This window comes from Pseudopodoces humilis, chromosome 7 (assembly GCF_049639895.1).
Source record: "Pseudopodoces humilis isolate 2021_Gansu_Grassland_sample_001 chromosome 7, ASM4963989v1, whole genome shotgun sequence".
Classification (NCBI taxonomy): domain Eukaryota; kingdom Metazoa; phylum Chordata; class Aves; order Passeriformes; family Paridae; genus Pseudopodoces; species Pseudopodoces humilis.
In genome coordinates, this window is record NC_142206.1 from 25,739,905 (window position 1) to 25,753,060 (window position 13,156).

The 13,156-nt window shown below is 42.5% G+C and overlaps 1 protein-coding gene across 1 annotated transcript in view; it reads right to left on the reverse strand.

The window, feature by feature from the left end:
• Positions 1-13,156, reverse strand: part of LTK (leukocyte receptor tyrosine kinase) — a 91,150-nt gene that overhangs the window by 11,939 nt on the left and 66,055 nt on the right. Inside the window, exons 11-21 of the mRNA XM_088057345.1 lie at positions 11,382-11,483; positions 9,602-9,779; positions 8,928-9,078; positions 6,670-6,801; positions 5,984-6,140; positions 4,952-5,134; positions 4,338-4,436; positions 3,679-3,831; positions 2,827-2,937; positions 2,000-2,186; positions 1,206-1,296 (exon numbers count right to left, since the gene is read on the reverse strand). Of these exons, the coding sequence (XP_087913471.1) occupies positions 1,206-1,296; positions 2,000-2,186; positions 2,827-2,937; positions 3,679-3,831; positions 4,338-4,436; positions 4,952-5,134; positions 5,984-6,140; positions 6,670-6,801; positions 8,928-9,078; positions 9,602-9,779; positions 11,382-11,483 (1,544 nt within the window). The remainder of the gene's footprint in view (positions 1-1,205; positions 1,297-1,999; positions 2,187-2,826; positions 2,938-3,678; positions 3,832-4,337; positions 4,437-4,951; positions 5,135-5,983; positions 6,141-6,669; positions 6,802-8,927; positions 9,079-9,601; positions 9,780-11,381; positions 11,484-13,156) is intronic.

Sequence of the window (13,156 nt, forward strand, 5' to 3'; positions counted from 1 at the left end):
AGGGAGTGAGGGCCATCCCACCAAATAATTGAGAATATTTGTGTGACCACCAGAGAAAGAATGAAAAAAAGAAAATAAAAGAATGAGCATGTAACATGTAAATCACCTCAGGAACCTAAGGGCAGGGGCTCGTCCTTTCACTGCCCAGTTTATTTCACTGTATGTGACCCATTTGTTAGTTAAAGTCACAAGAGAGAACCAGTGACCCACTTGAAGATTTTTTTGTGTGAATTGAACTCTGCACAATTCTGGACCAAAAATAGCTTCAGGTACACATCAAGAAAAATATTAAGTGGGGACTTACAAACCTAGAAAGGTCTTTAAAATGAAAATTGTTTTTTTATTCTCCCCCTCCCCTCTCCCCCACATTGCAGCACATGCTTGCATCTTGTATTACGCATACAGCCACTTGATTTAAATACTTGTGTCACACAACCCTATAGCCCTCTTTCCTGCCAGCAGATTTGGATAACATCTTCTGCTGATACAATGAACTGGATTACCACAAATGAACAACATGCTGATCTCCTTGTGTTTGCCCCTGTGCTCTGGTTATTCTCCCAGTCTGGATACTGAAACTGAGTTGGGCAGTTCCAACTTCTTATTAGTGTCCTGGGTTTTCACCCACATTTGTACAGTGGCACAGGGAAGTTCATGACATGAAAGACAGGATGAATAACAGTAGAACTTCTTTTTATTAATGAAGGCTATGTTTTTGAGCTGAGCTCACACAAGCAGATTTGGTTCTGAGTCACAAGCTTATAAAATAACAGATGCAGACTATGAGCATCCTTAACTTCAGGGCTGAGTAATTGACAAATCCTGAGGCAATGCAGTAATTTTGGAGAAAGCCAGCCTGTCGTCTCTTGTCATCAATAACATGGGAGATTAGCGTGATATTGCAGTATATATTCACAACACTGTGCAATCTCAAGACACTACCTGAAAATTTCACATACAGTAGAAAAACACTACTCTCAGCATCAATTGAGAGACAACACAGACTTTTAAATACATAATATGAAAAACTTAGGAGAAAGCACTCAAAGCTGATAATGCCTGGATGCAGCAATGTGTTCAAGCTTGCATCACACATATGGATATGCCATCATGCATGTGATCAACATGAATTTCCAGCTGGAACAGTGATAAAATAATATAGCTCTTATGTGTAATTATTGTGTAAGAAATTTGTGGGTACTGACCTTGATAGCCACTTGTAGAGGGTTGGGATCCCCTGCAATGCCTACCACAGTTCCCTCATAAACCTCACCAAATGCACCATGTCCTAGTGCCCTGCAAGAAAACAAAAGACAGGGAACAGATGTTATATGTCCTTGGATCCAGTGTTGGCCAAGCTCTTCTCTTCATCCAGTCCAAGACAAATCAAAAACAGAGTTTTGTTTTCATCTCAAAGCTTCTGAAAATAGCTTATCAGTATTTTCTGTCACTGTCACTAAAAAAGGGAGGTTGGATCCTTGATGGTTTTGAGCAAGAAACAGGCCTGCTCAGTCCTAGGGTCTATCATCAAGTGTGGCAAAAGCAAGATGAGAAAAATGGAGAATAATGGAATAAGGTGGCTGCAGACTGATGTCTTCAGGAGATTGTGTAAGACATAAGAATGACCAAATTGTTCTTTCTATAGTTTATGTAGCTTTGATCAGTATCATCTGGGTGGTATGGAGTTGAAGAGAAGCCCAGCAACTATCTCCTTGTGACAGAAAATTTCCTTGTGATAGGAAATGCTGAAACAGACATCCTGCTACAGACTTGGAAGGGAGCTACTGCCAGGAGGCAAGTGCAATAAAAACACAATCACAGTAGAGGTGAAATGTGTGGGAACATGGAGCAGGAGACTCATGATCTTACACTTCTCCTTTAGTACTTTATGGAATCAAATTATCTTAGAGAACATAGCAAGTATCACATCTGTTGTGTTTTGGCTGGCTTGGACTGGGTGCTTTGCAGTCAGTCAGACCAGTGGCCCTTGTTCTCTCACCGAAGCAGAGAGATATTCTTCCGTGGGATCTCCTTCAGCTCGCTCAGAGTGGCGGCCTTCCCTGCAAAGCAGTAGTTGGGGTTGTAGTCAGTCATGATGACAGATGTACGGATTTTGCTCAGTTTATATTCCGGGCTCTGCAGTCGTGCTCTGGATCCTTCCAACTGCTGCTTCTTCAGATGGTAAACTGCAGATGGAGAGAAGAATAAAAATTCACAACAAGATCTACAACTGGACAGAACAGATAATGCTGGCCACACAGAACAGGATGACACCAATCCCATAATTATAAATGGTCCAGGAACATCTCTGGCTTGCCAGTATCGTGCTCTTCTTCACAGTCTTCAGTGATTTAGTATTGGATGTGCAAACAGTCTTATTCCTGCAGGCACCCAATCACCTGGGAACAACTTAGGTTTCCCATGCTGCTTTGGGCATTGCCTGTGGAAGAGAGCTCCACAAGACATCTTGCTGACATCAAGTCCCAAAAATCAAACCATCTCCTTGAATGAATTATATATTTAATTGCAGGTTGTGATTTCATCTGGCTACAGAAACACCTGCTAAGAAGGCTTTCCTAGCTCTTTTGCTCTGTGGCAAATAACAGGAAAGAGCAGTCCTTGCCCTTTGGGACTATGCTTGTGCCCAGATGTGGGGGTGATGTTTTCTATCACTTCATTTTCCCTGTTCTTCCAATCTACTTGGGAGACCACAACACTTTGGCTCCAAGTATTGAAAGCAGTGGAACATGGCCAGGTGGTCTCCTTTTGTCTAATTTAACTGGAAAAAGCCAGGTCAAAGGGTGATAAGAAGTAAGTTTATCTTACTGATAGACAGGCTGCCACAAGTGAGGATCATTCCAAGCACCACAATCACAGACACCACAGCTAAGAGGAGGGGGAGAGGCAGCTGTCCCTCTGGTATAGGACCCTGGGGCACTGGAAGAATGAAAATAGAGATGCATTAATCAGAAAACAAGAAGAGCTACTCTAAAGCATCCCTCTGAAGGTTGCTTATATTTCAGAAAACAGTACAGAGATCATGGTCAGAGTATCTTATAAAAATTACACCAAATTCCTCTATAGCCCTGAATGTTAGAAAAGTAATAAATAATTTAAAAATCATTGTGAAGACAGAACACAAACTGATAAAACACGGATTTCTTATCCATTCTTCACTTTTCTATAAATGGGTAATATCACTACTCATAAGTTGAAAATTTCTACAGACTTGATGTTTTGAAGCTCCAAGAGACTGTGAGAGGAAATGACTGTGAGTACAAGGCATCAGCTGACAGGCACAGTGGGAAACTGCTGTGGAAGGAAGCAATTTGTGGCTTAAATAACTCAGCAGTAGGTGGTACGTTTTCCTGGAGAGGTATTTATGCTTAAATATCTGATACACTGAGCCCATTCAGGAAATTTACATGACGTCTCTTTACAGATATTTTACCTCCTGCCTAATCCAAAGGTGAATGTTTGAGATGATGGCAGAGATGCAGCTCAGCATGTAAACAAAGGTCAGCAGGAATTTTCAGTCCTATGTTTGACTGACATTTCTCACAACACCCTGTCCACTGGAGCCACTAGCTGTAACTTGGGAATTGAACATCAAAAAAGCCAGAAGGAGATATGATATAAAGAGATGTTATCCAATGAGGCTGAAACTTCTTAACTTACCAGTGCAGGTGACATTGTCATTGGCCAGCACAGCCCCCATCTCACACTGGCAGACTGGCAGGTTGGTGTCAGGGTCCCGCTTGCAGTTGTCTGAGTGGCAGTGGCTGCAGTTAAGGTAGATCTGAACCTCCACCTCACCATGACTCTCCATGGCTGAACAAAGAATCAGACACAACAGGTGGGCTTAGTTCAGTTTTTCCACTCTTGTTCCAGTAAGGTCAAAAAAACCAACAAAACAAAACCCAGCAGGTACCTACAACTTCTCTCCTTCTCTGCAGGAGAGAAGATAGTCCAACACAGTGTGGACATGTCAGAAGCCTGATGGGGATCAGTAGGGAAGAAGATATTTGGTTCCTTAAGCAAACAAAGAGGCCTTGAAGTGAATTGACCTGGAAAAGTCAGGGACTGAGGATGTGCAGTTGAACATGATGACTGGTGTCTCTCCTGGTTTAGAGGCTGAGAGAAAAAAGTGTCCCAGAGCACTATGGAAATATTTAAAGAAATGACCACAGCTAAAGATCTGACCTGCAGTGTGACATAAGCTTTAATGAAATGAATAAAAAAACAAAGACAGGAGAAAAGGGAGGAGGAAAGAGGAAATAGAGAGGAAGAAGGAAAAAGGAGGAAAAAAAAAAATGAGAATAAGAACCACATCGTACCTGCCAAGGGATGCAAGAAGATCTCTCCTATGGGGTTCACAAAAGAGATGCCATCCTGCCCACCAGCTGTGATATCATCACTATCAGAGGCATGTCCCCCTGGGGAGAGAAGAGTATGGCTAGCTGATCAGTGCTGCATGCTGCAAAAAATGGGATGGCTCTGAAGGGTTGCATTCATTCCCATTATCCCCTGGGGTCACTCTGCAACCTTCCAGTGATATTGGAGGGTATAATGCCAAACCCTCACTTGACCCAGCCACTACCAAGGTTAGTGAAGTGACTTTATCTAACGCAGGTTTCTCAGATCAGCAACGTAAAAATGTATTTGTTTCAAACAGAAAAAAGAGATGGAACATTTTCCATGGGTAACTTGGGAATGGGTGAAGGGGTGATTCATCACACCTTCCAAATATTAAATCACATAGGAACCCTTTTAGAACCTTGATTCCCCAGTTATAGAGAGATGGTGGAGAGCAGGGTGGGTTTCTTACTGTTCAGCTTGAAGTATCTGTGCCTCACCACATGCAGCCCTGCTCCTCTGCACTATCCCTGACCTGCAGGTGCTCTGAAGGGCACAAAATTAGTCACCATGACTATTGCCCCAGCAGGCTTACCTCTGTACCCTCCGCCTCCTCCCCCAGAAGTACAAGCTCCTCCTCCTCCACCAAAACCACCAGAGGTGGTCCACTGGAGCTTGGCTAGTGCTTGGGGACAAGCTTGACCTCCTTCTCCACCCTCCAGAAGAGACTTCCCAGCCTGAGGAAGCAGACTCTCATCTTGCCAGCCGCCACCTCCACCTTCAGTCAGATGGCGAGAAAAGGAAACAAGAACAGGTGAGAGAAGCACAGGCAGAGATGCTTTGTAGAGAGAAAAAATTATTAATTTCTTAAGTGCCTAGCTCAAGGTAAACCTTCCTTTAAAATAATATACAGACAAGCTCCTTGCTGCCATGGGAAATAACAAACAGGAAATCTAATGCAAAGCCTGTGATTGTGCTGCCTAAACCAACACCTCAGCACTAATTTCTTGTGGTGTTAAGAAAATAAGGAACCCATCACTCCTCTTCAGGATAACTGGTTAGGGCAGTCAGCCATATAAGATGCTGAGTTTCATAGGGAAATAAAAATAAATTGGATTTCTAAATCTTACTTTAGTGGCCTCTCTGTAAGCCTACTACAGCAGGAGATGGACAACCACTGGATTTATCTCTTAGGAGCTGATTCTAGGCACATCCAGCACAAGATTATAAGTAAACTTCCATTTCTGGTGTAATTCCCATAACAGAATTGTTGTTAGGGTTTAAGGGGAGTAAGAGGAAAAAGTATTCTCTTCAAAGGCTACTGTTAGAGTGTGAAGGAGCAGGCTCCATCCCCCAAATATAATTCTCCCTGGTTCAGCTGATAGAGAAGTCCTCCTACGTAATTGCCTCTACTGGAGCACTCATCACCTGTCCTGTGCACTCTCTTTTTATCTGGTGACACAACATATCAGAAGACATCCCTTACAGACAACCAGCATATTTCTAAAAACAACTGCCACATAAGAATTCCAAAAGACTGAAAAAAGAAGTCCTTCACTTCATGCCTACAGGACAATGACTGTATTCAGCCACATGATTCAGACCTCATGTGGTTTTAGTGTCTCACCTGCTGCCCCAGTCCTCCCACTGACTCCGGGTACTGCAGTGCTGTTCTCAAATTGCTCCAGGGGCGCATCATCCAGGGAGTTGTCCTGAGCCTTCAGGTAGGCTTTTCCTCCTCCTCCTGCTGCGATGAGCAAAGGTTCGAAAATCCCATCCTTCTGCTGGAAAACCCCCCATCAAACATCAGAAAAACTTCACATCCCTTGGATATGTGAACTCACACAAACTTAACAAAGATCATGAAAGCATCCCAAAGAAGAGTGGCCTATGGCCAGGGCAATGCTACTGCTTGTCTCAGAGAATCATTACAAAAATATTTCACATCATGTTCCTGAGTACAAAAGTAACTGTTTAACTGAACATCAAGGTTTTGTGATTCATTTTTTTAGGACTGCTGCCAACATTAGAGTGGGATCCTGGTGTAATTCCCACATCTGAGCTGTTAAGGACTGAGGAACCAGTTCAGCTAGCCTAGTGACAGTGATAAATATGAACAAGGATATGAAAAGAGATAAACAACTGAAAAGAAAAAACCAAAGAGAGACAGAAACCTGAAAGGGAGGCAGAAGAGGAAGATTCATTTTTCATAGTCTTTTTTAAAATAACTCTTTATCATATGCCATGACGGACAGTGAGAGCTAGTTGCTTTGCTGGACGCTGTCAGGCAGGATACAAAGAGGAAATACTTACTCTAAAGATGTAGGTTGCTCCTCCTCCACCCCCACCTCCTCCAGCCCATTCCTTCAGGTCCCTTTTTTTTTTGTAATCTTCTTCAATGAGAGATGACTCCCCTAAGCAGATCTTCTGCGTTTCAGGATTGCCCTGAAAGAAGACAAGAAATGGACTCATATCAGCAAAGTCCAACTCTTGAGACTTGTCTGTGTATTTCAGTATAATTATGTCCTAATGCCTGTCATGCATACTAGACATATATAAACCAGTATGTAGCTTATCTTTGTAGAAAGTGACCTTTTCTGCTATTGACTGAGGGATAGATCTGTCTGTAACTTCTGATTTGCAAACTCACTTTACACAGGCAAATGAATAAAGATGCATAGGAAAAAATGTAATAACTCATTGTTAATTTCACATAACTAATGTTTTGCATATTTAGATCTTCTTATAACCAAAAACATTTCAATATTTTTGATTATGGATTAATTTGAGAACTTTCTTACTGACACATTTACGATTTACTTCTCAAGGAGATAAATGCATAAAGGTGACCCACATATTGTTAAGAATAATATATTGATCCATCTTAGAAGAGTAATTTGGAGGCTCAGAAGTTTCCTGCACCAGTCTTACTGCCTGTGTCTTCTCATTCATGCAGAATGACAGAATGGGGAAGACTGGAGGTCATCTAGTCAGTCCAACCTCCCTGCTCAAGCAGACCTCCCTGGAGAGTGTAACTCAGGATTGTGTCCTGATGGCTTTTGGCTGTCTCCAGAGAAGGAGACTCTACAATCCCTCTGGGTAGCCGGTTCCAGTTCTCAGTCACCCCCACAGCAAAGAAGGTCTTCATCACATTCAGGTGGAACATGTTCCATTTTCTGCCCATTGCGTCTCATCCCAAGACTGAGACTGAGACTGATTGAAAGGTGACAGAGGAAGAGCTCTTTCTCAATTCTGTTAGTGATGATGCATGGCCTTTCTTAGTTGGTGAAGCAATTTGTCTGGTTAATTCAAACAGGAGAACAAAAGATGGCAAGGAAGATGAAGACCAGGGAAAAGCAACTGGGGTAAATCTGAGGAGAGAGCATCAAGGTTTGGAGCTGCAAGACTTCTCCAGAGAAAGAAAAACAAACATTAGTCACCCATTATACAGATTCATCACAGTTTCCAAAGCCAAAGAAAGTTGGGCTTTGGAAGTGGGAAAAATTAACTGCAACTTTTTCCAGTAGCATCTGCCAAAGGGAGATAGTGCTGGGTTGTAATTTGCAATTTGGAGAACAAATGATGAAATGTAAGGGATTAACAGACAACTTTTCAGATTATGACCTAAAACTAGAGAGTGCACTGAGAAGGGAATTGCAGATACAAAAATGTATTTTTATTTAAATATGTATGATTCTTGAACTATATAAAGTGAAGAAAATGTGGGTTTAGAGTCTATTGCAGCATCTGGGTGAGACATCATATCCTGCAGGAAAGTAAACAGCAGCTTCAAATTCCTACAGGAATAGTTTATGCATCCCCAAACACACCAGTCTGTGGGGAAAAAACAGCTTTGTTCATAGGCAGGGGTTAACAGCAGCTCTGGAACAAGGCAGTATCAAAAACTGACACTGAAAAGAGGTAGTTTTTGAGTCTAAGCGATAAAAGGACTTTCAGATCACTTGGTCTAGCATTTAGAGGACACATATATAAGCATTCATGTCACAAATTTCCATTTCTCATGAGTGTTTTTTTATCATCACAAAAACCTAATCCAGTGGCCACTGGAGTTAGTAGGAAGATTCTCTCTGGTTTTAGTAGGCTTTGGATTCAGACTTTAGTCTCTAAGTTTAGAGAGTATGTAACACAGTGCAGCCACAACGCTGCTGGAAGCTTCCATAAATAATAGTAAATTTTCTGAAAATCCTGGCAGACAGAAAAAACCCCAGACTGGGGAAAAACAACTGAGGGAGTACATCACTTGCATATGAGCTTTCTGCTTAAAATCAGCACAAGAGAGCTGATGGAGAACTTATTTCAAACACCAGGAGCTTAAAGCAAAGTTTCTGTGGGCTTCATATTTGTTTGTGCACTTTGGGATTGTTTTTCTTTTCAGTGTTCCTTATATCTGTTTTGAGATTCTTTCTAACTTCTTTTATTGGTTCTTTCCTGTCTCCTGACTGGATTTCATTGCTGGATTTTGGGATTTCTATCTTTTATCTCCAAACCTCAAGCCACCCACTGAGTAGTATCTGCAAGGTCTCTGCCCACATGTGCTTTGTGGCCCTCACCCCAGGGCAGGCATCCTCCCCCTGCTGCCCCACTAAGATGTACAGCAGCTCATCTTTCTCCAGGTGGAAGGTGGCTGAGATGAAGACCCCGTGGGACCTCTTATTGTGGTTTTTGGCTCCCTTCCCCCCGGCTGCTCCATAGGCAGAAATCCTGCAAGACAAAGTAAATAATTGAAGAAACAACTCTCACAGTTCTCATCCCCAAAGTAAATCCATCTGCAAGGTCTGCCCAGCCTTCACTTCCAAACAGACATTTCTCCAGAGCAGGCTCCCCTGCTGTAGCACTCGTGGCTATGCTTTGTCTGAGACCCACATTGGTTACACAAGAGGACAGACCAACCCACACCTGAGTGCTGAAACAGAGACTGCAGGAGCAAATAGCATGAGCTGGTATAGCCCACTCCAGAAGTCTAAGGCTACAGGACTGAGATGATGGCAGAACTTCTACTTGACTGCATGCCTACACCCACTCCTGACCTCTTCTACATCACTGCTCACCCTTCCCTGCTTCACAGTAGCTCAGATATTTATCCTTATAGCTACCCCTCCCATATCTTCAGTGTCCCCTCCACCCACTCAGTACAGGTGGTCCCACACTCATGCTTGTTGAAACTCCACAAACAAAAAGCAGTGAGAGGCGGCTGCCTCCCTCTCCAGCAGACACTGATCCTCACCTGTATCTGTTTGTGGCTGGCACTCTCCAGACCTGCACTCCCCGGAGCCTGCCCTCCTTCTCCACAGTCACTGACACATTGCTGTTCTTGTAGGCACTGTCACACTGAGCTTGAGTTGGCCCACGGGGACCACTGGCACCACATGTTGAGAACCACCACAGAACAACCGTCGTGTCCCCTGTGACCAAAACAGCAAGAGTTGAGTCATAAGATGTTGAGATGTGAGCTTCCCTGTATTTCTCAGTATTACATTATACCCACCTTCTTCTAGTCATAGCACAACTGCTGCTTTGCTTTTCTCCTCTCTCACCTCATTTCCTGCACACTATTTGATAAATCATGGGCTGAAGATAAACCTTATCAATTGGGTGTGAGGGGGGAAAGGAAGAGGGAAGAGGGACTGAACTTCTAACAAGGGGTTTATCAAAGTGTCTCACAGACATGATCAAGTTCCTCTTCTCAGTGCCAGTCTGGAGCAAGAAGATGTTCAACTTTCCAAATGAGAACTAAGTCATGTGCACAGAGACAAGGGTTGAAAACATCTGTCATCACAGCTAGTGACCATTTATGAAACACAATGGAAGTTTTAAAGAACTTGTCTCAGGCTCTCACAAGAAACCTGTGGTGGCAGAAAAAGCCAGGGGACAGCCTTTTGCTACCATCTGTAGGGACCCCTCTTCCCCAAGCAATTTCTTTCCTGGTTCCCATTAAGCATTATTCTTTTCTTTCTACAACAGTGCAGCAGATAAGGATGTCCTCCCTTTCAAAACCATTTTCTAAGAGCCAAAAAAGTCCATCTTCTCCACTGAATTTCATGAGGCCTAAGAATAAAACTTTTCAGTAACGTATCTAAAAACTGTGTGATGCAGTGCACAAAAGCCAGGGTCAAAAGTAGAACTGTTTAAGAGCTGAATGATTAAAATAGAGGTAAAAATTACAAACTTTTAAAAGAAAAATTCCAATCTTGTTTAAAGGAAAAGGCAAGCAAAACTATCCCCAACAGAAATGCTCATCCTGTGAACATGCAGATGGATCAATGCAGTATGAGTTTCAGCTGCGTGACAGCATTCCCCTGAGCTAATGGGGACAGACAGCAGTGCAGATTGTCATATTCCAGGTGGACACGGCCTTCAGGAGCTGGTACAGTCACACACTGGTATTTTCTGGCTGCAAAACAGCCTCAAGAGAACCTCTAGTCCTCACCTTCTCCTTTAGACAGCTCTTCTCACCCACACAATTCTTATCTGTCCTGCAGAGTGGCAATCTCTACCACTATCAGTAAATTAGTCCCCAGTGTTCCCCGTTCTCCTATTTTTTCATCCAATTTTTCTCTTTGGTGGATTTCCTCATCCTCACTTACTTCTCCCTGGATTTTCATCTTTGCACCACTTTTACACCACTATTCTACATTCATTTTATTCTGCTTCAGTGCTCAGCACTCTTTCTATTCCCAACTTTCTGTACAGGTCTATACCTTTTGTTCCTAAGCTGCCTTTCCGTGCACTCAGATTCGGAGTCATGCAGTTTCTGTTCTCACTTGAAGAGATTCTGCTTTTCTTTAAAGAGGACCTGGCATTTCAGGGCTGGTGAGCTGGTCTCCAGCAAACTGTTTCCCTCAAGCCAAACAGTGATGACCTGACACAATGTCCACATCTTTGGCATGGATTATATTGCTCATACAGTTGTCTCATTGCTGCAGGCAGGCAGATCACACACAGGAGACAGGAAGGGAGACACCTTTTATAGCCAAGAGACAGGTTTTCAGTACTGAATCATGTACCTGGGAGGGAGGGCTCTTCCAGGGGGTTCAGAAGGTGCTCATCCAAGATACTAATCTCACGTGGGTACTGGCGTTTCTCACCAAAATGATTCGGTTGTCTTCCTGTAATAGTTTGTGGAACAGAGGAAAGAGATGGGGAGTATGGTAGAAAAGAGGGATGGAGAATTTAAAGATTACATGAATTAATTAAGTACAACCATTTGGTTAAGTTAAGTAAATATTACCTTGGGTAGGAAAGGTGTTTTGAGCGATCATAATTTTGTACTACTCTTTTGAGCCCATGTCTTAGGTTAGCTACTTGTATCTGTGCTGAAGGCAGTGGGTTTTCACATGAACACAGACCCTCCATGTTATCCCCCCCTCCATGCAGGATAAGCTCCTTGGTCTTCCTCTAGCTGTGATTACAAGAGATTTTAGGAAAAACATAGCGTGGGAGAACAGATACCACGTGTTGATGTTCTGCAAGTCAAAGAGGCAGGTGACAATTCTGGACAGTCAAATGACCGGAGGTGTAAAGGAGAGTGGTGACAAAAATAATTTTCTTTGGATCTAAATAGTGTCATGGCAAGTAACCCAGCTTAACAGACCACTCCCACCTCAGCAACCAACTTTGAGCACCTGAGAGCTCACTTAGAAAGTAAATAGCTAAATAAAATTACATGTCTCACTAACATAAACAGTTAAGAAACAGAAACATAACCTTGACACAAGCTGTAAATCTTTGGACAAACCTTTTTGTAAATCACAGAGCAATACCGTACATTTCTGACCACTGAGACAGGCCTTTGAAAACCAGCCCCTTCTCAGAGAGAAGGAATTTCAAATCAATTGCTGATCCAAAATATCTGATACATTGAGAACACCACAACACCAATGCTGCCTTACAACAGGAAAAGATATTAATGAACCTTTGCCTCATAATCTGCAAACATCCTGTTTCATTAAATTACCTATTTTTATGCAGATTTTTGATTGGAAAATCTCTAAGAGAAACTACAGGCTTCTTTCCATTTTGTGAGCCCTCAATTAATTTAATACTGAACATTTTTCATCAGTTGAAAAACATTACAAATATTTCAATTTGTTCCAGTTGTGAGAAACTAACAGCTGCCTGATGCTCTACTGAAAAGAGACTCACTCAGTTCCAGATGGACAATTATCTCTGCCACAAAGCCACTGCTCTAAATAGCAATAATTAACACCCTTGTTAGCTGTGTCAGAAAGGCCAAATAACTAATTGAAGCATGGAGACCTTGCTGAGCTTTTACTCCTGAGAATATTCCCCCCAGGTCTGACTGAAAGCACATTAATGCATGCAAATAAAAGAAAGCTTTGTACTGACACCCTCTGTTCATACTGAGATGGAGAACTTCAATGGATGGAGTTGTCAAGCCAGTGAAAAATGAAATTAACCCAAAACAAATGAAATTAATCAAATGCAAGGAGGAAAACAGAATAAAAAACACAATGCATGGTCAGAAAAGATGCTCCCCGAAGCCTGTGCTGAATTACAAATTCCAAAGGTCACAACAGTTTCAGATACTTAAAGATGTACAAGAAGTTCGGTAATGTTTGCCAGAGCAAAGGAATGTGAGTCACTCTGAAACAGAGTCGATCTGTGTGTCTGCATGGATTTTTTTGTGACACCCCAACTGAGTATCCTAAGGCAAAGCCTCATTTCCAAACAGACTTTCCTCCTTCTCCAAACAGTCTCAAACCCTTGCTCTCCAGAAGAAACCTTCTGTCTCCTCTGTACTAAGCAGCAGATGAGCTGC